Here is a 25,918-nt window from a genome sequence, read left to right as displayed (position 1 = left end):
GAGGGTCTTGGAACCAAATGCCAGCGGATACCAAGGGCTCATTGTAGTTCAAAATAGCCAAGATCACCTCCTATCTCTCCTGAGGGGGCACCCTGCTTAATATTAATGTGCATGCATCAACCAGTAAACGAGAGCTTGGAAAAGTGACGACTTCTGGGAGTCCACAAGATTACATTTCCAAAGCACAGTGGCAACTTTCTACCTGCTCTCTGCTTTTTTCCCCCCTGCAGACGGGTGATACCTGTGGAAGCCCACTCCATCGCCTGAGGTCCCCTCTTCATGGCTCCTTCCAGGCCTCTTCACCCCTCTCAGGTTCCTCACCCTTCACTCGCACTGGGGAGTTCTCTTTTGACACCTCAACAGTCCGGAGGTCCCTGGAGCAAGAAGAGCAACCTTCATCGCCTTTCATCCGTTACCGACCACTAACCAACACCTCCTCGCAGGAAGCCTTAGGCAGCACCCCAACCAGTTCATCCCCCAAGTCCTGCCCCAGCTCTGACAGTTCACCCATCTATGCACGCAGAGAGCGGCACAGTGAAGGTAGTTGCTGGCTCAGGGGCACTGGGTTGTGGTGGTGGGAGAAGCATGTGGCTTGGCATCACAACCTGGGATGTTACTGGATGTACCTTTCAGGTAGTCCTGTGAGATGCCTGATCTACTTATAGCTCTACTAAGGTGGACATCAGCACTCAAAAGCATTACTTTTTCTTTTACTCTGCAAAGTTCTTTAATTGCAAGATTCTGCAGTGAGCCCTCCACATTCAGTGGGATTAGGGGTACAGAACCCCTGTGAAAGTGGAAAAGTCGCAAATAAAATACCACTAAGAAAACCTATTTCTAGGCATCTCTAGATGCTCCAGTGCAGGTCTGTGGTCAACATCTGACAGAGGTTGACAATAGAATTATGCTGAGGATCTACAAATCCCTAGAAAAGTGTTTTCTCTCAGAATTTCTAGGTCCTCCAGTGCAACTCTATGGTCAGCATCCAGCAGAGTTGCACAAGAGAACCTAGGGATTCCTAGAGAGAACATATTAATCAAATCCACAAATAATAAAATCTGCAAAAGTCAAAGCTGCAAATGTGGAGGGACGACTATAGCATGTACAATGCATCACCATAAAAAGAAAAGAAAAAATATATGTTGACTACTCTTGTTCCAGAATGCAAAACAACAGCAACACCCACCATTCATTTCTCCATTGAAGTACTGGCTGAAAACTAAAATTAAATGTAAGTTCTCATTTTGAAAGAACTTACTGTGTTTCTCCTGGAAACTGTCAGACAGTCTGAAAGCAGAGAGTGGCAAAGTAACCAACAACAACAACAATAATGAAATGTTCAAACAGGCTTAAGATATGAGTTAAAAGAATAACACATATAAGGGACACTTAACAGACAATTCCATTAGGGTAGTTATCTGGATGGCATATTGTTAGGATGAACACAAAAGTTCAATGAGGGAGTCTTTCATGATGGGTTCGGGTGTCTCTCCATTAGTCAGTTGTTCCTGACAGTGGTTTGGGCAAATGTAGTGGTGGTTTGGGCAAAGGTAACAGTAACATAATCAATAAGAGTTGAAGAAACATTATTATTTTTGGACTACAACTCCCAGTATCTCCCTGCCAGGATTGCAGAAATCATAGTAGCTTTTACAAGCTCTGATTGACACCATGAAGAAATCTGCAAGCTCCCAGCCCAGTGACATGAGAAGCTGAACCTGTTGACATTCTGTCTTCTGCACTGCTATTAGAAGATGGATGCTCTCATTCTTATTATACCTGATATTGGCTAGGGCAGAATTGCTTCCTTCTCCTCTCTTTTGCATCTTGGGTGCTATTTTTGATTTGTCATTTTGCTTTGATCGGTGTACTCCACCCTCCTATCAGACTTAAAATGGAAAGTCTGTCGGAAATACAAAATCAAAATCACAGCAGGGGAGGAAAGGATTAAGCTTCCCCGCCTCCTGTCCCTAACTGCTGCAATCCCAATAAATGTCCCCTCTGCCCACCCACCGGCTGCTGTTTGCATTAAACACACTTCCACAACCATGTTAAATGCAAAAATCCATTTAACTTCACAGTTTAGATGTAAATAAGTTACCACAAGATTGGTGCATTGAATATAATGTGTGCATTGAATATAATGTGTGTGCACATAAGGTTGCATCAACACTGCAGAATTAATGTGGTTTGACACTATTTTAACTGTTATGGCTCAATGCTATGGAATTCTGGGATTTGTCATTTTGTGAGATATTTAGCCTTCTCTGTCAGAGAGCTATGGTGCCACAACAAATTACAAATCCCAGGATTCCACACGATGGAGCAAAAACAGTTAAAGTGGCATCAAACTGCATTAATTATGCAGTGTGGCAGCAGCCTAGGTCTTCCTTTTTTATCAGATGCTGGTGAAACGTCAGGAAGAAACTCGTCTAGAATATGGCCACATAGCCTGAAAAATCCACAAAAACCTATGGATGCCGGCCATGAAAGCCTTCAGCTACACAGAGAACCCCCTAGATGCACTGGAAACACACAAAATATCCCCACTTCACCCCCACACGCAACCCAGAACTCTGTCCTGTCTCCAAACACTTCTATTTTCCTCTAGAGCCCCTCTCAAAATGGCATCAGTGACACCATTTTCTGTTGCTATTTTGAGAAATATTGGTGAGGAAAACGGGGGGATTTGGGCTTGCGGGGGGTGGGAGGAATGTTGCCCCATGGTAGATCTAGGAGAGAATTGGTCCCAAACTTCACGCATCCCCCCCACCCCCCCCCCCCCCCCCCCCCCCCCCCCGTTTTAAATAAAATACTGCCATTCCTCAACCCTCCAACCCACTGCCTTCCTTTCCTTTCCAGATGACAGCCGGGACACGAGTCCACCAGAGCCTGCAAGCCCCACTATTGGACTTGACAAGAAAACTCGGCGAAAGTTCCTGGATTTGGGGTGAGTTGTTGAAGGAGTTGTGGAAGAAATAAAAAAAGAGGTAGAATTCAAAGACGTAGCCATGTTAGTCTGGAAAATCAGCATGCAGAGGGATTGGGTAGCACCTTAGGGACTAACTGAAAAAAAGCAACTGGTAGCATGAGTTTTCGTGCTACTTCTTTAAGTCCCCAAGCATCTGAGGAAGTAGACTCAAGCTACCAGCTTCTTTCTGTCAGTTAGTCTCAACAGTGCTGCAAAATAACTTTGTACACTAATAAAGGAGTTGTATATGATGGGGAACACATCCTTTTCATTGTCCTGGGATCCTTTCCATGGGCCTCATGGGCCTTCTCCATGTGCCTTCTCCATATCTCCAAGCTGCACCCAGTTTTTCCTTGTCCTCCTCATTGTCTTGCTCATCATCCATAGGGTCACCCTCAGAAGAGCATCTTCCGGGAAAAGCAGGAAAGAGAAAGGGGGCAATCGTCTTTCCATGGGCAGCAGGTAAGCTCCTCCTCCCAAGTAATTTTTTGCTGGACCCTGAAAGTTTATATGCAGGGGTGCTGACCATTTAACAAATGCAAACAAAAATGCATCAGTGATACCTGTTTTGGCCAACCAAAATGCACAATATACTTGTTGCAAGCTTTCAAAGCTCCATGGGCTTCTTCATCGGGCAAGATGTTACAAACCAAACAGGAGAGAGAGAAAAAAATAGTGACATTAGTCAGATGCCTACACGTTGTTTCAGTCCTTAGTAAAGATGTTATGCTGGGGAGGATATCTTTTGCAGGCAGGCCCCTCCTCCTTCTGGCCATGTGGCAATAGGGAGATTTTCAAAGTCCAGGAAATGTAATGTCCATTTGCATCTCAAGAGGGACCCTTCTTTTGTAATCCAATGTGTCTCCATTACTAGGGTGGGGTGGAGGGGCAGGTACTGTAAGCCTTGCAAGCATTGGCATAAGCCCAATCTTGGTATTGTCTTGAGCTAACTATGTGTCTAAGTCCAATCATGATTTGATTGTCTGAAGCTCTCACACGCAGAAATGAAGATGCAAGTGAACATTCAGTTTATTGTATGGTTTTTTAAAACATTTTTTATTGTTCTGATTGGTTTTAGGCTGTGGTTTTTTATTATATTGGGAGTCAGTTTGGGGCTCCTGTTGGCAGAACAATGGATGTTAATAAATAAAAAAAATACATTAAAACCATGTTGCTGTAAATAGTTAAAATATTTATATCCCACCCTATATCATAAGATCTCTGGGTAGCTTGCAATAAAAGCAGTTGAACCTAATCAGTTTCTGGCCATTTTTCACAACTGAATCATTCACTTGTGAAAAATGGTGGCGCAGTGGTTAAATGCCTGTACTGCAGCCACTCACTCACAAACCATAAGGTTGCAAGTTTAATATCAGCAAAGGGCTCAAGCTCGACTCAGGCTTGCAGTCTTCCAAGGTCACTAAAATGAGTACCCAGATGGTTGGGAGCAATTAGCTTACGCTTTGTAAACCGCTTAGGGAGTGCTTAAGTGCACTGATAAGCGGTATAGAAATGTACTTGCTATTGATATTGATATTCTCCTCCCACTGCAAGGATTTATGTTGTTGTCGTTGTTGTTGCATGCCTTCAGATCATTATGGCAACCCTAAAATGAACCTATCTCTGCATTTTCTTGGCCAGATTTCTTCAGAGGGGGTTTGCCATTGCCTTCTTCTGAGGCTGAGAGAGTGTGACTTGCCCAGTGAGGTTTCTGTGGCTGAATGAGGATTTGAACCCTGGTCTTCCAGAGTTCTAGTCCAACAGTGAAGCCATTACACCATACTAGTTCTAGGATCTGCTCACTAACTCCTTTCTGCCCGTTCTTTGCTGTCCCTTATAGGGAGCTGATGGAGGGCTCCAGCCGTTCCTCTGTTTCTCCTTTCATGCCTTTCTCCTGGTTCACTGACAGCGGGAAAGGATCTGCCTCCTCGGGCAGCACAGCGTCCCCCATCTCTTCCCCCAAGAATGAGGCCTTCAGCCGCAAGAAATCTGCCTCACAGGTGACAAATCCATCTACTTTTAAATTACAGAATCTCATATGCAGCCTAAATGTATTTATGTATACATAGTTTCATGTGCTTAAAGTGAAAATTTGGTAAAAATGACATCTTTTAAAGAATATTTTTTAAAAAATAAAATTTTAATTACAAAAATAAAAAACAAAAAAAATTCTGGAGCCTCTCCTTTCTCCTCCCTTTGAATCTCATCCCACCCAACCCATCTCTTGAGCAGTTTAGTGGGACATAGACAAATGCCACAGCCTGTTTCTGCCCAAAGGCAGATGTTTGAGGAGCAGAGGTGTCACCCCTCTTAGGGTGTCACCTGGTGCAGTCCGCACTCCCTGGTGATGCCACTGATTCTATTAGTAACAAAGAATCTTCTGCCTCTTCTCAAACTAGGGGATATATATTATGTTGATTGGCTTGACCTCTGTGATCATGGTACCTGCACTGCTTCTTTACAAATGCACAGAAACATAACATGTTGTCTTGCATTACCTAGGCTGGGTATCACAGACATACATTTCTACATGCCATAATGTTTCCTCCCTTTCCACCTGTCCCATAAAGGCTCTTATAGATGTGCAGTCATGTGCATCTATGTGCTTTCTTTCTCACACACACATGCATAAATTAGGGAGGTAGGCAATCCTCTTCCTTCCTTTGATTCCTCCCACACTAGACCAGAGGTAGGCAAAATGCACCTCTACACATGTACCCTCCATGCTGTTTTCATACTCAAGATACCTTGGACCACTTTTCCCCAGGCAAACAGGAGCGAATCTGAGGAGTGTAGCCATGCAGGGAATGAAATGAGTGTTTACTCCAATAAATCTCCCCCCCCCCCCCCCATTTTCCTTTCCTGTTTCTTAGAAGCTTCCAGGAGCATCAATTCAACTTTTGAAGAGTTTGAGGAATAACCTTCACAGTTTCTGTACAGTTGGAGGGCAGAAAACTGGCTGTCAGACCCACACAAGTTGCTCACCACTTCCCAATACCTCAGACATCTTCCCTTTTCCTCTGTGCCTCTGAATCATCCATTACTTCTGGCTTCCAGGGAGTAGGCAGGTGCCATTTTATAGATCATCACTCACATGTCCTACTTCTCTAGGACACCTGGCAGGTGCTGTTTTAAGGACATTGCTGCTCTCAGCAATGTGAGGTGATGATGAGAAGAGGAGGAAGGTTGCTAATTTGTAGAGTTTGGAAGCATTCCCTTATTTACATTTGCCTTCTTCTGATTTCTGCAGACCATGCCTCTCTTAAAAGGACAGGAGCAACCTAGCATGTCTGCCTACTGTAATTTCGTCACCCTCATACCTCCAACGTTTTACAGATTAAAAGCAGATGTGTGGCCAAACAACATCAGAGTGCCCTCAAGATGCCAACAGTTATTAATAAGGAAGAACACACAATCTGGAAGAGGCTGCTGCAGTTTGTTTTTGCCTGAGCTTACTGGGAAGGGATATAATGGCTCAGTGGTTAAGATGCTGACTGATAATTGCAAGATTGGTAGGTCGGCAGTTTGAGGCCCAGGCACTGCGTGACGGAGTGAGCATCATCTGTCCCAGCTTCTGCCAACCTAGCAGTTCAAAAGCATGTAAAAGTGCAAGTAGATAAATAGATACTACTTCAGTGGGAAGGTAACAGCTGGCCACATGATCACAGTAGTGTTTGACAATGCTGGCTCTTCGGCTTAATAATGGAGATGAGCACCTCCCCCTACAGTTGGACACGACTAGACAATCTTGTCAAGGGAGAACCATTACTTTACCTTTACTGGGAAGGTCAAGCCTCCACCCTCCTCTCCTACCTGCTGAGTTAATTAAGGGCAAACAACTTTGAACTCCATTTGCATCAAATTGAAGTAAACTGAGACCAAAGAGAATCTGGATCATTTAAAAAGCATTTTTAAAAAGTGGGATGACAGAGGATTAATTGGAACTTTTCCTGTCAAATTAGGGAAGTTGGAGGGTATGCATCCTAGCCCCTTTAATCAGTTTTATTAATCTTCACCTTCCTCTGTTTCCTTGATCTTTGACAGGAATCCACCTTGAGTGATGACTCCACTCCTCCAAGCAGCAGTCCCAAGACTCTGAGTTCAGCCCCTCCGGAGACCAAGTATTCCTACCCCTACCACACACTGTCACAGTCATCTGATGAGGTAAGTCCCCAGGCCAACAAGTGAGCAGGGATGCATCTACACTGTAGATTTAATGCAGTTTGACTCCACTTTAACTACCATGGCTCAATGTTATGGAATTCTGGGATTTGTAGTTTTATGAGACACTTAGGCTTCTCTGTCAGAGAGCTCTGTGCCGCAACAAACTACAAATCCCAGGATTCCTGAGGATGGAGCCATGACAGTTAAAGCAGTACATTCAGCCTAAAAAAGAAGAAAAAATCCATTGATGCCAATGGAGTTTTACACCTTCCCCAACGTGGAACTATCAAACCTTTGTGTGCTTCCTTGCAAGCAGGCCTCAGGAAACTTGTGTAGTCATGCTGGTGAGGGGATTCTGGGAATCATAGTCCAAAAAGTAACTTTCACAAGCTCTGCAGGCTGATTAACAAGGAAAAAGTCAGCTACATCCTACATGTATAGGAGCATCCCAAGTAGTTTAAACACACACAACCTCCCAGTTCTGATAATAATGAAGAGAGGTTTGTGTTTCAGAGAGCCCAAGAATAGCCTGTAATATCAGACTCTTTTGCATTCTTCCATACACATGCCTTCACTTGCAACTCCATCATCCTCTCTGAAGTTCCTGGATGAGCCTCTGAGTGCAGCTTCAACCTGGAGCAGTCAGAAAGTGGGTCAGTGGCTGGAGAGCTTGAACCTAGAACAGTACATGGCTGAGTTTGCTGCTCAAGAGGTGGATGGCCAGCAGTTGCTACTTTTGGATGGAACCAAACTAAAGGTAATGGAGGACCAGGGAAAGGGTGAAATTTCCATCCAGTCCAGAGACAGTGCTGCTTGGGAAATTGCTAGTGGAAAGATGGCTGGGCTCATGTTGTTTTCAGATTAATAAACCTCTGGAAGGCTTGTGGAAGGTGGGCAGATGAAGAGAATACTTATTTATTCATTATCCATACATATTTAGGCTCTATTTTTGTTGTGTGCCTTCAAGTCATTTCCAACTTATGTTGTTGTTGTTCCAACAACATCAACAACAAACAAGAACACTTGGAGAATGTAAATGTTTTCAGTGAACCCTAGGAATATAGGAGGCCACATTTTATACCAAGCATGGGCAAACTGAACCTCTAAGTCCCTAAGGCCATGCTGCTCTCCCTAAGATTTAACTGACAATGTAGTTTAAATTAGTGCCAAATTTCTTAATCTAAATCAAGAATCACCCAAACAGTAGCAATAGCAAATACATTTTTATACCACTTACCGATGTACTAAGCAGTTTACAAAGCGTGAGCTAATTACTTCCAACAAGCTGGGTACTCATTTTAGCAACCTACAGAAGGATGCCAGGTTGAGTCAACCTGGAGCCCTTGGCTGGTATTGAACTCACAACCTTGTGGTTTGTGAGTGAGTGGCTGCAATACAGGCATTTAACCATTGTGCCAACAGATGCTGTTGGTCTGTAACTTCCAGAACTCTTTACCATTGGCTATGCTGGCTAGTGCTGCTGAGAATTGCACTTCAGCGTCATCTTGAGTATGGTCAATGGGATGGTAAATTCCATAGTCCATATAACTATTATAAATACATTAGAATCAGTGGCTGAGATCCTATCTGACTGATAGTAGTGTAAAGTTCCACAGACAGAATGATGCTATGGGTCTCATCACCTCTAGGGCTCATCCTTTCACTGTGATACCCTGCACCTGCCCAATGGCCATTCAGTGGCTGGTGGAGAGTAGGGGGAATCAGAGAATCCAGGTTCCTTTGGAGGTCATGGAGGATGTAGCCAGGTGCTTTTCTTTCCCACCAACCATTGAATGATGGAGTGTGTGTGTGGTGGGGAGGAGTGTATTGCAGTGAAACACTGAGACCTTGAGGAGTTGGAGGATGAGAATCTCTGTAATGATAACAATAAAAAGACTTATACATACATTTGTTGGACATATGTTGGCTGATTTCCTGCTGGTGGCATATGCAGGCATAAGTTAACCTAAAATCTGTATGTGTCTATTTTGGGTAGCACTGGAGGTTGATTTTCTCTTCCTCCTTCCACAGCGATTGAACCCTCACCCCATACCTACTACACAGACAATGAAGGCCCTTCCCCATAGCTGTCCTGTGCTTGCTGGGGACCCGATGAGAAACCATAAAAGAGTCTGGCTATGTCCCCATAACCAGACATGAAATTATTAAAGCAGCCATGGGGACTTCCTTGGTGGACCTCAGTGGAAGATGGCTATGGAGACATAAAGAAAAACTTATGTGATCCCCCCTCAGCTCTCCACCAGGCATGGAATGAGGGGGATTCCAGTGGCTCTATGGTAGGCTCAGATTCAGCCAGAGCCTCCCAGATGTGGAGCCAGGGTCTTAGAGACAGTTTCATCCATCCCACATCTTTCTCAATAGACAGAGTAGCAGGTGACTGTCTGTAAGTGTTCTCCTGCAGCCTATGCCTGGGCTTCAGGACTGGTCTTACTATGTATGCAGGCTCTTCCTGACACAGTTTGAACCTGGGACCTTCTGGGTACAAAATATGGGCTGTACCACTGAGCTGGGGGCCAACCAAAATGAAGGGATAGGAATGCCTGGGGGATAGAAGCTCCTGAATGTTCTTGATTCTCTTCCCTCTACGCTTCAGGCTCTTGGTGTCAGCAACTCTCATGATCGATCTCTTCTGAAGAGGAAGCTGAAGGAGCTGAACGCAGCTGTTGAGAAGGAAAGGAAAGCTCAGGAAAAGGTGGAGAAGCAGAAGGAGAAACAGAAGAAGAAGGACCAGGACCAGAAGAAGAGTTAGATGGGGATAAGCATTTCCCAGGGCCCATGGCTTACACCCTTTCCCCTTTCACCTTGTGGAGCATCACTAGGGTTGAGGGGGATGGACAGTCTACAGCCAGGAGAGGGTGGGTGGGGGGAATGAGATGCACACCACAGCCTGTGGAAGATTATGGGTTGAGTGGGGCACATACAGCAAGGATGAACTTGTTGTGAGGCCAGAGATGGTTGCAAGAGCCAAAAACAAACCATAACAGCTGGATGGACTGCAGGGACAGAGAGAGTGATGCCTCTGCAAAATGGCACCTCTGCCCTGCAGCGCCTGGACTGTCCAGCTGCACTTTTGGTGGGCCAGCAAGCCATCCCCCTCCCACTCCAGGTGTGGCGTGCGGAGGGTGGTAGTAAAAATGTACACCGATGCTACTTCCTGTGAAAACCTTCAGATCACACCTCTGGACTTCCCTTTTAACCCTGCTCCTCTAGATGATGCCATTCCGCTTGAAAAGGCCTAGATGTGTTCACCCGTGTGCCAATTAGGTGTCTTGTCACACTGTCCCATTCCTACAAGCCACAGCAGGGTGGGTGGGGTGGGTGGGAACCACAGCTGCCTCACAAGACACAAACCACAGATACACAAGCACACAAACACATGTGCGCATCCAGACACACAGCATCTCCCAACAGAATTCCATGCACTCCCTTCTGCCACTTCCCTCCCAAATACTTTCTGCATCAGGTGTAACCCTTCCAGACCTACCTGTTGGGTGAAGTGGGTGGGATGGAGGGAGGGAGAAGCTAGTCTGCCTGCCTATTGCTGAGATGAGAAGAACTATATGAGTGCTTGTGAGAGAGAGCCGCAGATGTTAGATGATACACAACAGATCACAATGGAATAAAAAGCAGTTTGAAACCGTTTCTAGGGTACAATTTTTGCACTGAAGGAAAGGAGCTGGAAACATGTGAACATGGCAGAGGGTTTCCCCTCTTCCCTGCCTCTTCTCTCCTGGATTGAAAAGCATGGCAAGATCATTTACCTTTCTCCTTAGGACCATCTTCTGTGGAATCGGAGTGTGGGTAGATGGGTGGGTGGGAGATTGGACACTAATGAACAAAGAAAACCCAAAACCCATACACATATATGTTTATGGCTTGCTCTTAAGGAATAACTCCACCAGTTCGCTATCTGAGATGTCTAAGAGCTAAAGCAGATCTCTTTGCTAAATGTGAAATTGTTCTGTTTACCTATAAAATGAGGGCTATTTTGATTCTGAGACCTCTAAGGAAGGAGACTCCACTACACTCCAAGAGAGTTTGTTCCACTGTTGAACAGTCCTGACTGTCAGGAAGTTCCTCCTAATGTTGAGGTGGAATCTCTTTTCCTGAAGCTTGCATCCATTGCTCCGGGTTCTACTCTCTGGAGCAGCAGAAAACAAGCTTGCTCCCTCCTCAATATGACATCCCTTCAAGTATTTAAACAGGGCTATCATATCACCTCTTAACCTTCTCTTCTCCAGGCTGAACATCCCCAGCTCCCTGAGTCATTCCTCATAGGGTATGGTTTCCAGACCTTTCACCATTTTAGTTGCCCTCGTTTGGACACGCTCCAGTTTCTCAATGTCCTTTTTGAATTGTGGTGCCCAGAACTGGACACAATATTCCAGGTGGGGTCTGACCAAAACAGAATAGAGTGGAACTATTACTTCCCTTGATCTAGACACTATAGTTCTATTGATGCAGCCTAAAATTGCATTGGCCTTTTTAGCTGCCGCATCACACTGTTGACTCATATTCATCTTGTGGTCTGCTTGTACTCCTAAATCCCTTTCACACGTAGTTTCGTTCAGCCAGGTGTCCCCCATCCTATATCTATGCATTTCGTTTTTCCGCCCTAAGTGCAGTACCTTACATTTCTCCATATTGAATTTCATTTTGTTGGCTTTGGCCCGGCTTTCTAGTCTATTCAAGTCATTCTGAATTTTAATTCTGGCATCCAAGTCATTGATAAAGATGTTGAATAGCACTGGTCCCTTCTCTCCAGGATAAAAAGGAGCCATTGGCGGGTTACAAACCGCCAAAAAATACGTATTGAATACGTATTAGGGTTAGGAAGGGGCGGTGCTTCCGCACCCCCCTAACCCTAATACGTAGTCAATGCGTACAAGATGGCGGCGCCCTTTCTACATGGGCGCCGCCATCTTTGCGTATCGGACGCACAGTGTCCAGACGCGTCGCGCCGCTGCTGACGTAGCGAGCGCGCCCCTGGCGCCTCGCTACGTCGCAAATGCGACGCAAAAAGAAGCTCCATTTTGGAGCTTCTTTTTTCGGTCCGCGCGGGAGTCGGGCCGTCTGAAGGCTCCGGCTCCCCCGCGGACCTTCTGGCGGCGGCGCCAGACCGCTGCAAAGCGGCGGTCTGTACCCCGCCATTGTTGAGCACCCTTTGGGTTCAGCCAGTCAACCAATTACAAATCCATGTAACAGATACCTTGTCTAGCCCACATTTTACAAGCCTGTTTGCAAGAATGTCATGGGGAACCTTGTCAAAAGCCTTACTGAAATCAAGATATACTATATCTACGGCATTCCCTTTGACTATCAAACTGGTAATTTTATCAAAAAAAGAGATCAGATTAGTCTGGCATGACTTGTTCTCTGAAATCCATATTGAATTTTTGTGATTATGGAATTGCCTTCAAGATGTTAGCAGACTCTGTTTAATTATCTGATCCAAATTCTATCCTGGTATTGGTATCAGACTAACTGGATGATATAGTTGGGAGGGAAACGTGTGTGTGTGTGTGTGTGTGGGAGGGAAACAAAATAATTTGGGAGTAAACAGGTTTTTTTGTGTGTGTTTGCACAAATAAGCAAATTGTGAAGTTGCTCAGACATGCCTTGTTCCTAACATTAGCAGCATTGCATCTTCAAAAATGATTACTGAAACATAAGAGTTAGAAACCTGTTTGTTTGTTTGTGGGAACCTCTTAACACTGCAAGCAATTCCCTTCCTGGCATTAACCATTTTGTCCCTTCAAGTCTCTGCTGAATCACACCCAAGAGCGTTATACCCAAAGCTTTTGTGTCTGCACTGTTCTTCAGCTTGCTTATGAACAGACAAGGACAGGCTGCTTCCCACTCAGCAAAGTGTGAAATCCAGACTGATTTATTTTTAGAGTGGGAAACAGTGTGGGTGGCAGCCAGGCAACTTATTTAATGTGTGTGTTTTTATAAGGGCTGACGACTTTCTTTGACGCCCACAGTGACGTTGTTGCGGTGTTGTGATGTCACTCAAGCATTGCCAAGTTCTTAAAACAGAAAGAGACTGAACATCACAGTCTCATTAGAGATTTTATTCATGTAGGCTATTGCAGGTGGGATCCATTTTTATCCTCGGGGAGAATCTGGATGGGATCTTTTTGCTTCAAAAAGAAGGGCATGCTATTTTACAGGGAACTGTCACCCAGTTCTATGCTTAGTTACAAAGGCATTCTCAAAACACATTGTGATGGCATCTTCAGCTGGGGGAAAAGGGAGGAGGGAATGCCATACATGTGACAATCCAGAGTTTGAAGTCACCCTAAGAGGTGTCCTCAAAGCACCTTTTAGTCTGGAGAACAGGAGCCAAAGTTGCTGAGACAGGATCAAGCTCAGACAGCAAAGCAGTCAGTTCCAGCAGTCAACCGAACACCGGACACACCTTGGCATTGGCAGTCACAGGAGGTGAGGCAGCACCCCTGCCTGGGAACATTGCGTCTCACATGCCTCCCGCTGGCCTTGCAAAGTGTACTTGAGACTCAGGGAGAAAAGGACAGGAAAGGAGAAGGTCCTCCCAAAGACATTCCCAGTTTTGAAACGTTGCATCAATGTATCAGTATGGGAAAACGTGCCACGACTGGGTGCTCTTTTCTAACCTCGCTACCAAGAAATTCAAGCAAGGAAAAAATGGATTTTTTGTCCATGGATTCAAACATTCACAGATTGAAAATATTCCTAAAAATATAAATTCCAATAAGCAAACCTTGATTTTGCCATTTTATAAAAGGGAACTCATTTTACTATGGCACTGTATTTAATGGGACTTTAGCATCCATGGATTTTGGTATCCACAGGGGGTCCTCAGCGGATACCAAGAACCCACTGTACTTCAGGCTGGCATCCTGTTAGTGGCATTGTTGTTGTTGGTTGCCATTAAGTTGGCTTCGACTTACGGCATCCGTATGAATGAGACTTACAAGACACCAGCAGACCTGCTCAAGTCTACAGCAAGTCAAGGGGATGGTGCATGGTTAACTGTAGTGTAGTTTTATGTGAGGAAATATGAGACCACGATGAGCCATACAGGATTCTGGCCTGTGCTGCCACTTTGCTGGTAGATATAAGTTCTAAGCATGCTTCTAGTTACCGAAGGGTTGGCCTGAAGCCATCCCATACCTTGCAGTAAAAGTACCCCCATTTGTCCAGAGGCCTGAGACAGATCGGCACTCCTTAAACAAAACTGGGGGGGGGGGGGGGCTTTTCACAACACTTTCTCTCTCTTCATGCAAAGGATTATGGAAAGGCTGCTATGTTTCTTCACAGGGAGTGGAATGAAGAAAATAGTAACAGCAGTAATTTGAGTCTCAGTGACATTCATGTACAGTCAGCAAACTAAAGGCCAAATGAGATGAGTCATTCATTGGCCATCCTGTAGATGACATGTGTGCATCTAACTGCAGCATACATATGTGTAAGTCCCTTTTCAGCAGCACACAGAAGTATATTCTTTTGCTCTTGCATTCCATCCAAAAACCTCCCACTGCCATGCAGCTGTCAAGCCCTAGGAGGGGGGTCCCTAAGCTGTCACTTACTGGCAGGGAAGGGAAGGAGGCAATTCAGACTATGAAGATATAGCTGTTCTGATCTCTTGGGGAAGGAAAAGGTCAGTGCACTCTATTTGAAAATGCACCCTCATTTCTCCCTCCTGACCAAGCTGAGACCAGCTACTTCTCTATGGTAAGAATTGCCTCCCCCATTCTTTCCTTTCCTCACCATAGGAAGGCATGCCTTCAGGGACAATCTCGAAGCTGAGGCTCAATAGAAAAGCAGAACACACTCCACTAAACTATTATTTCCCTACAAGCTAGTATAGATGGGGCAATGAATTTTAAAAAGAAAACAACAACCTGAAATGAAGTTAATTCCGCAACCAGTTTAAACAAACCAGACAAACAGAGATAGGTTTCAAGTTTCATGGTTCTTTAATTGCTTTTTTTTTTTCTCTTAACCAACCAGTGAGTAAAGAATACTGTGGCAGCACTTGTGTCTTGAACATGTCTGTGGTTCCACTCAGAGAATAAAAATATATGTATTTATATGTACATGGAGATTTTCCAGACAATTCAAGAACATGCTGGTGGGACATGGAGGGATGGGAGAGAGAGATGAAAAAAGGCTGGTTTTGAATTGCTCAGGATGGCAAAGCAGACAGATAGGTACAGATGCCATGGCCTGAAGGATTTAGGGACATGATGCCTACTAGAAGGATAGGAAATGGATGGAATCAGAAAATAACTGCATTCCCCACTCCAGGGGTCACATCTGTTCATACACCTTTCCAATTCCACCTGCTTTGAGAAAGGTCCTAGCAAGAGCCACTGGAGTGGGAAGTGTGGGGAAGACAGAAAAATAACAACAGCTGAGAAAGCTGACATTAATGTGGTTCTGCAGTCTCAGTGCCTCCCACTTTGTCAGGGTGGGCACAGGGCAGGTGGTAGGTGACATGCAGCCCCTGGAAACTAGTTATGCAGGTCTCAAATGCCCCCACCAGTTGTGCCAAGCTCTCTACATTTGCATTCAAATGTTTGATGGGGTTTTTTTTGGGCACTTTCTGCCCCCAAATAAGACAGAAAACCCCTCATACACATGCAAAAATATTTCCATTCTCACAAGCTGCCCAGGAACTGGTGCCATCCTCAAATATTTGTTCTCCCCTGCAGTCCCTCTCAAAATGATGACAGGATGTGACATGATATGTCATAATTTTGAGAGGGACTACAGAGGAATCCATAGTTATTTGTAGTTACCATGGGGGGATACATCCTGCAGGAGGTAGAATCAGCCCCAGTCCCCATGCAGTTGCACACCCCTGTATTGGATGCTCTGTGATACTTCTACAAACAGCTCCTTGGCAGTTCTTTTGCTAATGCTGGAAGTAAATGGTACCAGAATACACACATACACACACACTGCTCACTTACTCTGCTACAGCTGAAGGGTAAGAAGGGAGTCCTCAACACTCCTTTCTCAATCCTTCATCCCAACCAAGAGAACTAGGCCCAATTCCCCAACAAGCCTGGTCATGCTGGCTTGGGGATTCTGGAAGCTGCAGTGCAAGTAGTCTACTTTTCCAAGTTCAGCTTCTACCTAGCCATTTCTTCTTCTCCATGTTTTCTCAAGGGTGGGTGTACCATCCTCACTACAAAGAGATCAGCTGATCTGTGCAACATCTATACAGTCACAAAGGACTTCACTATTGTAAGGCCAACCCATCCACATCACGCCTTTCATGACAAGACTATGATTGTGGGGATGAATTTCTGCTCCCTTGCTGCCAATTTCTGGGGTACAAAGAGCAAGACACACCTTGCTACAGAGAGAAGCACTATGATTGACAATCAAACACAAATCTCACTAAGCTGCTGAGGACTGCCAGTTAAAACAGCCCTTTCTGCCCATGGGACAGATGAGCTGGGAGAGAAAATCCCAAATAAGAAAGTTAGTAGATTGCGTCAGCACTGGTCAAAACAATTCCATTTGAACTTCACCAGCATTATTTATTGCACTTTTTAAACTCCCACCCTACTAAAATGTTCAGTTTTCATGATGATTCTAACTTGGAAGAGTCACACATGTGCTGGGAAACGTATAAAGATGCAAGAATACCCAAGCACCATTTTTCTCTCCTGGTGCTGACAATCAACTCTTCCCCCCTGCCGTCGCCAAAAAAATCCAAGGCCCTTGGTTTTTGATGACCTGCCTGCTCTTTGCAAGGAGCACATCCAACTGCATATGATGTGTCATATTTGCTGCTTTGCAGCCAGAACATTCTAGATGTTGCTGCTTTGCAGCCAGAACGTCTAGATCAGGAAATGTTAACACAACCAGGTCAAAACAGGTCAGCTTCTGACTTCAATTTCTCCTATAGAATCATCTAATTCCTTTCAAAAGGTTATTGCCCAGCCCTTCAAGGTCTAAAGTCTCTCCATTATATGGTCCATGAATAAGAAAAGGTGGTGTGAGCAAACACTAAATATGACTTTTTAAAAAATGACCCTTGGAAGACAAAGTCCAAGTTGTTGGATGTGGCTGGAGGAGTTGGGTGGGTTAAGAAGGAAAGGTTCCATGCAGGACTTTGATGATATGACGAACAATTACTCTCAAAAACAAAACTGAAAAAGTAATCAGGCTTCCGTATGGCTGGTGCACTGGCCAGGCCAGCCAACAAGAAACGTTTGTTGAGAAGAGAAGTCACAACACATAGTGGATTTGTGCTGGTGATGACTGTTTGTCTCTCTCTCTCTCTCTCTCTCCATCCCCTCATCAAAGTTTGGTGCCTCCATTTTGGAGCAGGGCATAAGCCCTTCTCTCTAGCAAACAAAAGCTTGGCTTAAGTCACCCGATAAGTGGAAGTGTTCTTCGGTTCTGTACTGGGCACACACCAGTCATCAGCTTCCTGGATGGTTTGGTAGTGGCGCCAAGCTGACTTGTTGTATACTGGAAGCCTCTCCACAGAGTCCGTTGACAAGGCCTGGAAAAGTACAAATCCATTTAGGATGCACCATGAACAAAAGTGTGACTAAATGGGAAACAAAAGAGAACACTTGATCCCCACCCACCCTTTCTGAACATTTCTGTCAGACACAGGGAAGTTGGTTTCCTGAAAGACAGAATCATGTGGAGAGCCTTAACCCAAATGGAGACTCTCCTCTTAACTGAGAAGAAAAGCACCATGCCTCAGTAATCTGCACATTTGTGAGGCTTAAACAGTATTTCTGAGAAAATGAACACAAAACAATCAGCACATTTTATAATACAAATCGCAAAATGCATGGGACTGAAAATATATGTAGAAAAACAGTTTAGTCAATGTGGAAAGGTTACAGAAATACGGTGAACTGCACAAATCAATGTGTGAAAAATATACCTATAACCAGAGCTTGTTAGATACTGCAGCTTCCCAAATTCCCCAGAGGCCAGATTGGTTAGAAAATTCTGGAAATTCTGACAGCTGTAGTTCAAACAAGTAACTTTTCCAGACTCTGTCCATGTCTTTGAATTAAATCAAGATGGTCAGAAACTAAGATTCTGTCCTTTTGCAGCTTTGTCCATGAAGGACAAACTAATTTAAATGAAGGGTACAAAAACATTTCAGGTGAGAATTGGCAAAGGAATATTTTCTGGTGGGGTTAAGAGATACTGAAGCAATTGATCACATCATGAATTCACTTCTGGTAGTGGCAGGGAAGGGGAGGAACAAGACACCAACTCACTTTCAAGTAGACAACAGCATCTGTCCCAAAGCCCTCCATTGAGAAGAGCTGAAGATCTCCTTGGAAATACTTGGCATAGAGTCTGGAAATAGGCAGTCCATAGCCAAAGCCAGCCTGGTTTTAGCAAGAGGGAAATGACAGAGATAACATGGTTGTATATTTGTCCAAAACTGGTTGTGCCTGTTTTTCCAAACCAAATGGTATTGTGTTTACTCATCCTTTCCATCACTATCCCAAGCACAATGTTGTATGTTTTTCCTGTTGTTGTTGTGTGCCTTAAAGTCATTTCTGACATGGCAATCCTAAAATAAACCTATTGTGGTGGTTTCTCTGCAAGATTTGTCCAGAGGCGGCTTGTCATTGCCTTCCCCTGAGGCTGAGAGTATGTAACCTGGCAAAGGTCATCCAGTGGGTTTCATGGCTGAGCAGGGAATTGAACCCTGGTTTCCAGAGTCATAGTCTAACACTCAAACCACTATGCCATGCTGGCTCTATATCCTTCCTAAGAGTCTCTTAACTAATTCAGCCTGGAGACCTGGTGGGCAACTTGGATGGGTCTGGGGAAAAACATCTGCCCTGGGACCCACTGCAGACTGCCCTGCATTGTCGACTGAAAATGGATAAGACATGGTAGGATTTGACTTTTTCCCAAAACGCAAACTTGGGGTACACCTACACTGTAGAAATAATGCAGTTTGACAACATATTAACTGCTATGGCTCTATTCTACAGATTTCTGGATTTGTAATTTTGTGAGGCACCACCACTCCTTGCCAGAGACAGCTCAACACCTTGCAAAACTACAAATCCCAGGATTTCACAAAATGGAGCTAAATACTCAAAGTGGTGTTAAACTGCATTACTTCTAAGTGTAGATGCACCCCTACTTACTAAAATAAGTTCTTCAGCACCATGTCAGAGTAGGAAAAAGATCTGTTGTTAGTCATACTGCTGTGTTGCTGAAACTCGGCATCAGCTCTCCAAATCCAGCAGTGGCATGGGGCACCCAATACTGCAAAAACATCCGGTGTGTGTGTTTCCATCCCAGCTATAGAACATTCCTCCTAATATCTATTAATTGCTCTCTTGCCATTGCTGCCATCTCTCCTTCTGATTTGGTTGTGATTTGAGACAGCCTGATCACTCCACCTTTTTGGTCCAGTTAGTACCTACCAAGGGTGTCCCACCGGTGCCCAGCTCTGGTTTGGGTGCTGTGGAATACATGTAGCTGAAGAGTCGTTCAATCTTCCGGAGAGGGACTCCACCTCCTCGGTCACTCATCTGCCCCATCATGGGAGGAAAAATAAAATGTGTTCAGTATAGATGGGAGGTGGGCAGGGTGGCCACATGGCCTGCTTTATAGAGAACAATCCTCTGTTTGAACACAGTACTCTGTCTGAAGAGTAATCTGATCCAAGTCCAGTTTAAAAATAAAGCATTATAAGAGACAGCACAAAGAGGCCTTGGAAGCTATCCATCAGCAGGAGTGTATCTCTTTGATTTACACCATTCCACTCACCCTGATAGAGAGATCCTCATGCCCCAATGCCACCATCACTTTGATGGGTGGCAATGTGGGGCTGGACTCATGGCTTTCGACAGTAGCCCTCATGGCATTCTGGAAGACAATGACAGACAAGGAAAAAAAAGACATGTAAAGGTAGGCTCTTCAGAAAATTCACCTAATCAGACACCCCTATACCAACTAGATCCATGACATACTTCCTTCTTGCAATAATGAATCATAAAAGATTTGGAAGGGACTTGTAAGGTCATCTCATCTACCATCAATTCTTCCTTTCCAATGCAAGATACAACTACAGTGTCCAAGACAAATAACCAACTACTTCCTGCAAAGAACAGCCCAGCTGCCTAAATAAGTCTCTGTACAATAATACAATACCTTGTTAATACTAGGAAGGTTCTCCCAGTGCTGGGAAATAACTTGTTGCAGGTTACTTGTCATAAATACCCTTTCTCCATACCTAAAGCATAATGGAATTATATTGCCATCATAATGTAATGAGGGGTACCTGCACTCCTTGTATGATGCAACTATAACCTTTATAGTTACGGACTCTGCCCTAAATAACATGTGGAAGATTAATATCCCATGGTAAAGTGGCTGGTGCTGTGGCCCATGTGGTAGCCTTTTGCTCTGGGTGTGTGCGTGTGTGTTAATGCAACAATATGATATCCAGAAGAAGAGTATGTATTGTAGTAAAGAGGTGCATCTTATAGTTTTAGATTTTCTTAACTAGAAGTGACTATTATAGTAGGTTTTAAACATTACCTTTAAATTATTTTTCAAAGCAATTTTTCAAGTTCTGGATTATGAAGTAGAAGAACAGTTTTGCATTTCTACCCCAACTAGAACCTCACAGATTTGCTTCTCAGTCTGGAAGTTCCTTTTAAGGTAACTGGTGTCAGCAGTCTGCTGTCCACCCTTCAAAAGACCTAGGACTCACCAGACATCTGGGCATAATCTCTTACGGTCATAAATAACAATCCACAGCTATCTGTATGCTGGCTTCTTTATTTCTACATTTACTAAGACTTCACTTCATCAGAACTGTACTAGGTCTGTTTTGTGGAAGTGTTTTTAATGCAAGCAGCCTAAGGGACTACAGTTGCAAATGGGAAAATTTAAATAGTTAAAACAATTACATATTACAAATATTAAAATGTATTAAAAACTGTATACAAACCTTGACCACTGACTTGCAAAGCATTTAAAAGCCCAACCCGCATCAATTTGAAAAAGCCTGCAGCACAAAAATGTTTTTACTGCTGCTGAAAGAAGAGCAGGGGTGCGGCCATCCTGGCCTCTTTAGAGAGGGTGTTCCGGAGCCTGGAAGCAGCCACCGAGAAGGCCCTCTCCCAAGTTCCCATTAAACAAGCCTGAAAGGGTGATAGGAAAGACAGAAAGGCCTCTCTAGATGATCTGAACACTTTAGTGGGCTCATAAAGGGAGATGGTCCATCAAATAACCTGGACCCAAGCTCCCATATTATGGGAGGAGCCACTAAGAAGGCCTTCTCCTATGCTCTCAACAGGTGTGCCTGTGACAGCGAAAGAGAAGAAACAGTGACAGAGAAATCCCTCCCTGGAAGATGTTAAAACTCAGACAAGCTCATATAGGGAGATAAGATGACAGTGTCCCAGTACAGCATGCACAGATTTTTCACTGCCCCTTCTTTCCCTATCAGCGAGTAGCAACACTCTTGACCACAGCTTGGAATACATAGTTACTTTTATGGACTACTATTCCCAGAATCTCCAACCAATGGCCACCCTGGCTGAAGGATTCTGAGAACTCTAGTCCAAAAATTGTAACTCTCTGAAGCTCTGCTCTTGATCTCATACCTCCACAATGAATCCATCATTACAGCTCTGATTTCTGACCTGGATTACCCAGAGTCAAGGTTCAGTGAAGGAAAGAGACTCTCAGTGCCAAATGGAGGATTACCTTGAACAGTTCAAAGAGCATGTGGTACAAGTGAGATGGGACATAAACCATGTGGATGGACTGGTCAGGCTGGTTAGCTAGAAGCGAGAGAAGAGAGATCATTAAGAGTATGTCAGCCACTATTTGATAGTCACTTCCTGCATTCTTCTGTCAGCCTGCCACATGCAAGTCACCCATGCTCCACTTACCTGTGCACCCCCTCCAGATGCAGCACCATTGGACTATGGGGTGATTTTCAGAACTATCAGATATTTAGCCAAATATTACGACCCATGCTTGTGATCACATTAGACAGATCAGATGCAATGCCCCACGTCTGCCCCTTCCTGCAAAAGAGCATATCTCCACTCCTCCATGCCAAATAGCAGGATACCTAAGTCAGTGGGGAATTGCCATATTTTGATGTGCTCTGTTTCATCATGATTACAATGCCATGCCCTCAAGGGAAGTCCAAAAATCAACTCTGTTGATCTCTATCAATAAACCAGTTTTAGATATAGTGATTTCCAGAGAACAGTCCTTTGGTAAACCTAATGGCTCCTAATTGCCTATTCAAAATGAAGCTACTCCAAAATACTCTTCAACAGAGATGAATGATAGAAAATATATTTGTGCTGGGAAAATAATTATTTTCCTCCAGCTACTGTGAGGATTTAAGGATTTAAGTTTCAGAGGCACCAGGTAAGTTGAAGGATGGTGGTGGCCAATAATGACCTCATCCTCACTAATTATAAAGTACCAGCCCCCTGATCTTGTGACCATGGATTCACTAGATCACTGATGTAGCTGCTGATCTAGGCGAAGAAGGTCTCACAAGGATCAGGGTGTCTTCACATTTCCTCATTCTCCAAGATAATTCCATGACTCCTAAATCTGGCTTTCTTATTATCTGGGAGCTCAAAAGGACATTTTGCGGGTTCATATTCAACCCTAGAATCCATGTACACATTTTGTTGCCGTGTCTGGACTGCCTTTCTACCACACTTCCTAAATCCTCCTCCTCCTCTGAAAAACCAACCAGTACTCACTCTCTCCCTTCCCAGAGTTACTTTCTCCCCTACTAAAATCTTAATGCCCCCATGGAATTCCAGTTCTTCTAGAACTTTGAGCTCATGTAGCTGACATAAAGCAAGGGGAAAGAAAGGATTTACTGTATATAAATTCATGAAGTGAGAGAGGGCAACCATTTCTCTGGCTTGAGACTTTGCATTACATTTGTGAGTAGACAATGTGTTCTCCCCTTTTGGAAACTGAACTTGTGGAGTGGAAAGATCCACTTGGGCAATGAGGGCTTATTGACATAAAAACACATTATGATCCAAATCCAAATGTTAATAAAGTAGACTCAATTAATCAATGGAATGAATGTACATAACTACTGACTTACCAGGGTTGGCTCCATTTGAGACTAACAAATGCATTTAAGCCAAGGAGCCCTGCTGTATCAGACCAAAGATCAGAACTCTAAAAAGTTATTTTAAACTGCAAGTCCCAAAATTCCCCAGTCAGCATGGTCAAAGGCCCATCTGGTTCTACAGTACATTTGGTTGTCAGCAGCCAATCCGAATCCCTGAAGGAAAGTCCATAAGAATACAACAGCACTCTCCACTCTTGATCCCCAGCGATTGCTATTCAGAGGCTGAAGCTGGAGGTCCTGCCTCCCCTTCTCAGTTAACTGTCATTGTAAGATTTATCCTACACAAACCATTTAAGCTGGTAAAATCATGGCAAATGACTTCTTATTCTAGAATTGGCTGTAGTTCCTCCCCAAAAGTTCAGTTGGTGCTGAATACTGAATACACAGGTTACTGCTATAGCATAAACATTATTGGTCACAAATGTTGCAGCAGATGGCCTAAAGCAGAAAAGCTTTCTAGCCCTTTCATTGATGGGGTCTATCATGCCCTAACAGTAGAATTGGTCCCCAAACAAATTCTACCCAATATTTTGGTCAGTAATTGAATTACTGGAAGATAGATTTCCAAAGGTTATGTAATGCAGAAGCAAATAATCAAAATACACAAGCATGGCTCATCTCCGGCGCCTCTTGATATTTTTGAAAACCATGCAAGCAGTATAGCCAGAGAGGAATTCACTCTCCGTCTGTTCTCAGCCTTCATATCTTTTCTCAGTCTCAGACTGCAAAGCTAATATAAAAGGTATCTAGCAAGGTCATTAATACAAATTAATTCTTTCATGCCACTAGACAGCTGTTAACGTTCGACTATAATGCCAACAAGGACTTCAAAGCCCATCTGCCTAGTGGCAGAGGCCAAAGTCACTATAGATTGATGGCATGACCCTCAGATACACCCATGTTAGCAGAGGCTGAACTAGCTGAGCCAGAAATGTTTTGGCAGAAAAAATGAGGTGAGGCAAATCAAGCATCTTGGGACACAAAAATGGGCTCTGAACCCTATGACCCATGAGCTGCACATGCCTCATCTCTACTGTAAACTATTCCAAGCCCAGATGGGAAAAAAGCATAATAATCTTGTTTAACTTTTCCATTAACTAGACTTCCAGTCCCAGAAAAGTAGTGAGGTCAAGAGCAATCCTAGTCTCAGTCTCCATGTCATGCTGCTGTCAAAGGTGCAGGAGCTGATGTTCTTCCCTTTGAAATGCGTTAAGGGATGAAGCCTGGATTCTAGTAAAGCTGTAGGTGTCAAGCCACAATGCTAAAGATATGCCAGCTGCTTGTCAAATCATCCATTTTTCTACTTACTAAGCCATGGGGGTCTGGTTCCAGTGGCTGAATCAAAGGAGGGAAACATAAATGAGGCTAACAGTGACTCTAGAAAGTCAAATGACGGAGCTTGTTTTTTATTTTTATTTTAAAAAGCCCCTTTGAAACGTAATGTCTATTCTGTTGATTCAGATCTAGTCAGGACTATAAATTAGATTTAGGCCAAAACACTTGGGACATCTGCCAGCCTTGAATCCAAGAGGTCATGTTGTAATGGCAGTTCCTCCAGCCCTTTGAACAGAAATGGGGTGATCAGTGAGCCATCCCAAAATAAAATAATATACCTTAACCACAATAGTAACTTGTAATTACCAAACAAAACATAAATGGTGGAACTTCCCCCATGATTTTTCTCTCTGTCTTTCTTATGTGAACACACCGTAACAAAAGGAAAATCTTGTCACTTGGAGCTAGGTTTCAGAAGGTGGTATGAAACTGGTAAACAGCACCAACTGTTCGCTGTACTGTTTCAAACATATGATTAAGGGTACAAAAAAGACAGCCCATAATTATTAGACTTTTGTTAATAAAGAAGGATTATAAACCATTTTGGGAACTCCAGCTGCTTTAGTTTTAAAATAGTACTAAGAGCCGAAGTTTATGGCAGGAGATGGATTGTGATCTGAAGAGACCTAACTGGTTCAAGTTCCATTTCCATTGTGGGCACCTATAATAGCCTTTCTCTCTATTTGTTTTTGTGACCTAGACAGAGACCTGCATTATTGGGTTGCTAGAACCAAGATTAACAACAATGCAAGACTTCAAGTCAAGGGTTAATACAGCTGGATATTTTATGTCTCCATTCAGTTATGCAGTTCATTGGATGATCTTGGATCAGCCACCGCCTCACAACTGGGCCTATTTCATAGGGCTGTTGTGAAGATAAGCAGAGGGGGGAAGACCATGTACATAAATACCTTGAAGAAAGGAAACGATTAAAATGTAACACATACTGAAATACTACTCAATATATTGTCTCCACCCTTTAGTCCTGTGGGATGGGATGAACTAGAAAATGGCAGTCTATTCACATGCAGGTGATAGTCATATACAAAGGCTCCATGTCCTTCATTCTTTCTTTCATAAACATGTGCACACACTCCTCCCAAATCCACAGAAACTAGGTTATATCTGTTAGGAATATTCCAAACTCATTCTATGAGGTTTCAGCTTTATTACATAAATAAATTACAGGCGGAAAGGAGAGAAGGAGAAATATATATATTACACACACACACACACACACACACACACACACACACACACACACAGTCAGTCATCTTACTACCAGAGAT

The 25,918-nt window shown here is 43.8% G+C and overlaps 2 protein-coding genes across 6 annotated transcripts in view; one reads left to right on the top strand and one right to left on the bottom strand.

Moving 5' to 3' along the window:
- The window catches only part of SAMD14 (sterile alpha motif domain containing 14), a 31,343-nt gene extending 20,514 nt beyond the window's left edge, over positions 1-10,829 (top strand). For both annotated transcript variants that reach the window (XM_042473430.1, XM_042473431.1), the window contains exons 4-10: positions 231-540; positions 2,863-2,950; positions 3,359-3,433; positions 4,812-4,971; positions 7,016-7,135; positions 7,737-7,892; positions 9,750-10,829. In XM_042473430.1, coding sequence (XP_042329364.1) covers positions 231-540; positions 2,863-2,950; positions 3,359-3,433; positions 4,812-4,971; positions 7,016-7,135; positions 7,737-7,892; positions 9,750-9,905 — 1,065 coding nt within the window. In that variant the 3' untranslated portion in view covers positions 9,906-10,829. The remainder of the gene's footprint in view (positions 1-230; positions 541-2,862; positions 2,951-3,358; positions 3,434-4,811; positions 4,972-7,015; positions 7,136-7,736; positions 7,893-9,749) is intronic.
- A 4,265-nt stretch (positions 10,830-15,094) lies between these two features.
- The window catches only part of PDK2 (pyruvate dehydrogenase kinase 2), a 27,748-nt gene continuing 16,924 nt past the window's right edge, over positions 15,095-25,918 (bottom strand). For 2 of the 4 annotated variants that reach the window (XM_042472022.1, XM_042472020.1), the window contains 6 exons: positions 24,603-24,629; positions 21,878-21,954; positions 19,928-20,026; positions 19,582-19,689; positions 18,409-18,522; positions 15,095-17,666 (listed from right to left, as the gene is read on the bottom strand). In XM_042472022.1, the coding sequence (XP_042327956.1) occupies positions 17,526-17,666; positions 18,409-18,522; positions 19,582-19,689; positions 19,928-20,026; positions 21,878-21,954; positions 24,603-24,629 (566 nt within the window). In that variant the 3' untranslated portion in view covers positions 15,095-17,525. The remainder of the gene's footprint in view (positions 17,667-18,408; positions 18,523-19,581; positions 19,690-19,927; positions 20,027-21,877; positions 21,955-24,602; positions 24,630-25,918) is intronic. The other 2 variants (XM_042472023.1, XM_042472021.1) reach the window with 1 other exon arrangement.

Source organism: Sceloporus undulatus, chromosome 6, assembly GCF_019175285.1.
Source record: "Sceloporus undulatus isolate JIND9_A2432 ecotype Alabama chromosome 6, SceUnd_v1.1, whole genome shotgun sequence".
Classification (NCBI taxonomy): domain Eukaryota; kingdom Metazoa; phylum Chordata; class Lepidosauria; order Squamata; family Phrynosomatidae; genus Sceloporus; species Sceloporus undulatus.
The sequence above is the reverse complement of the archived record's forward strand: the minus strand, read 5'-3'. Positions and strand labels throughout refer to the sequence as shown.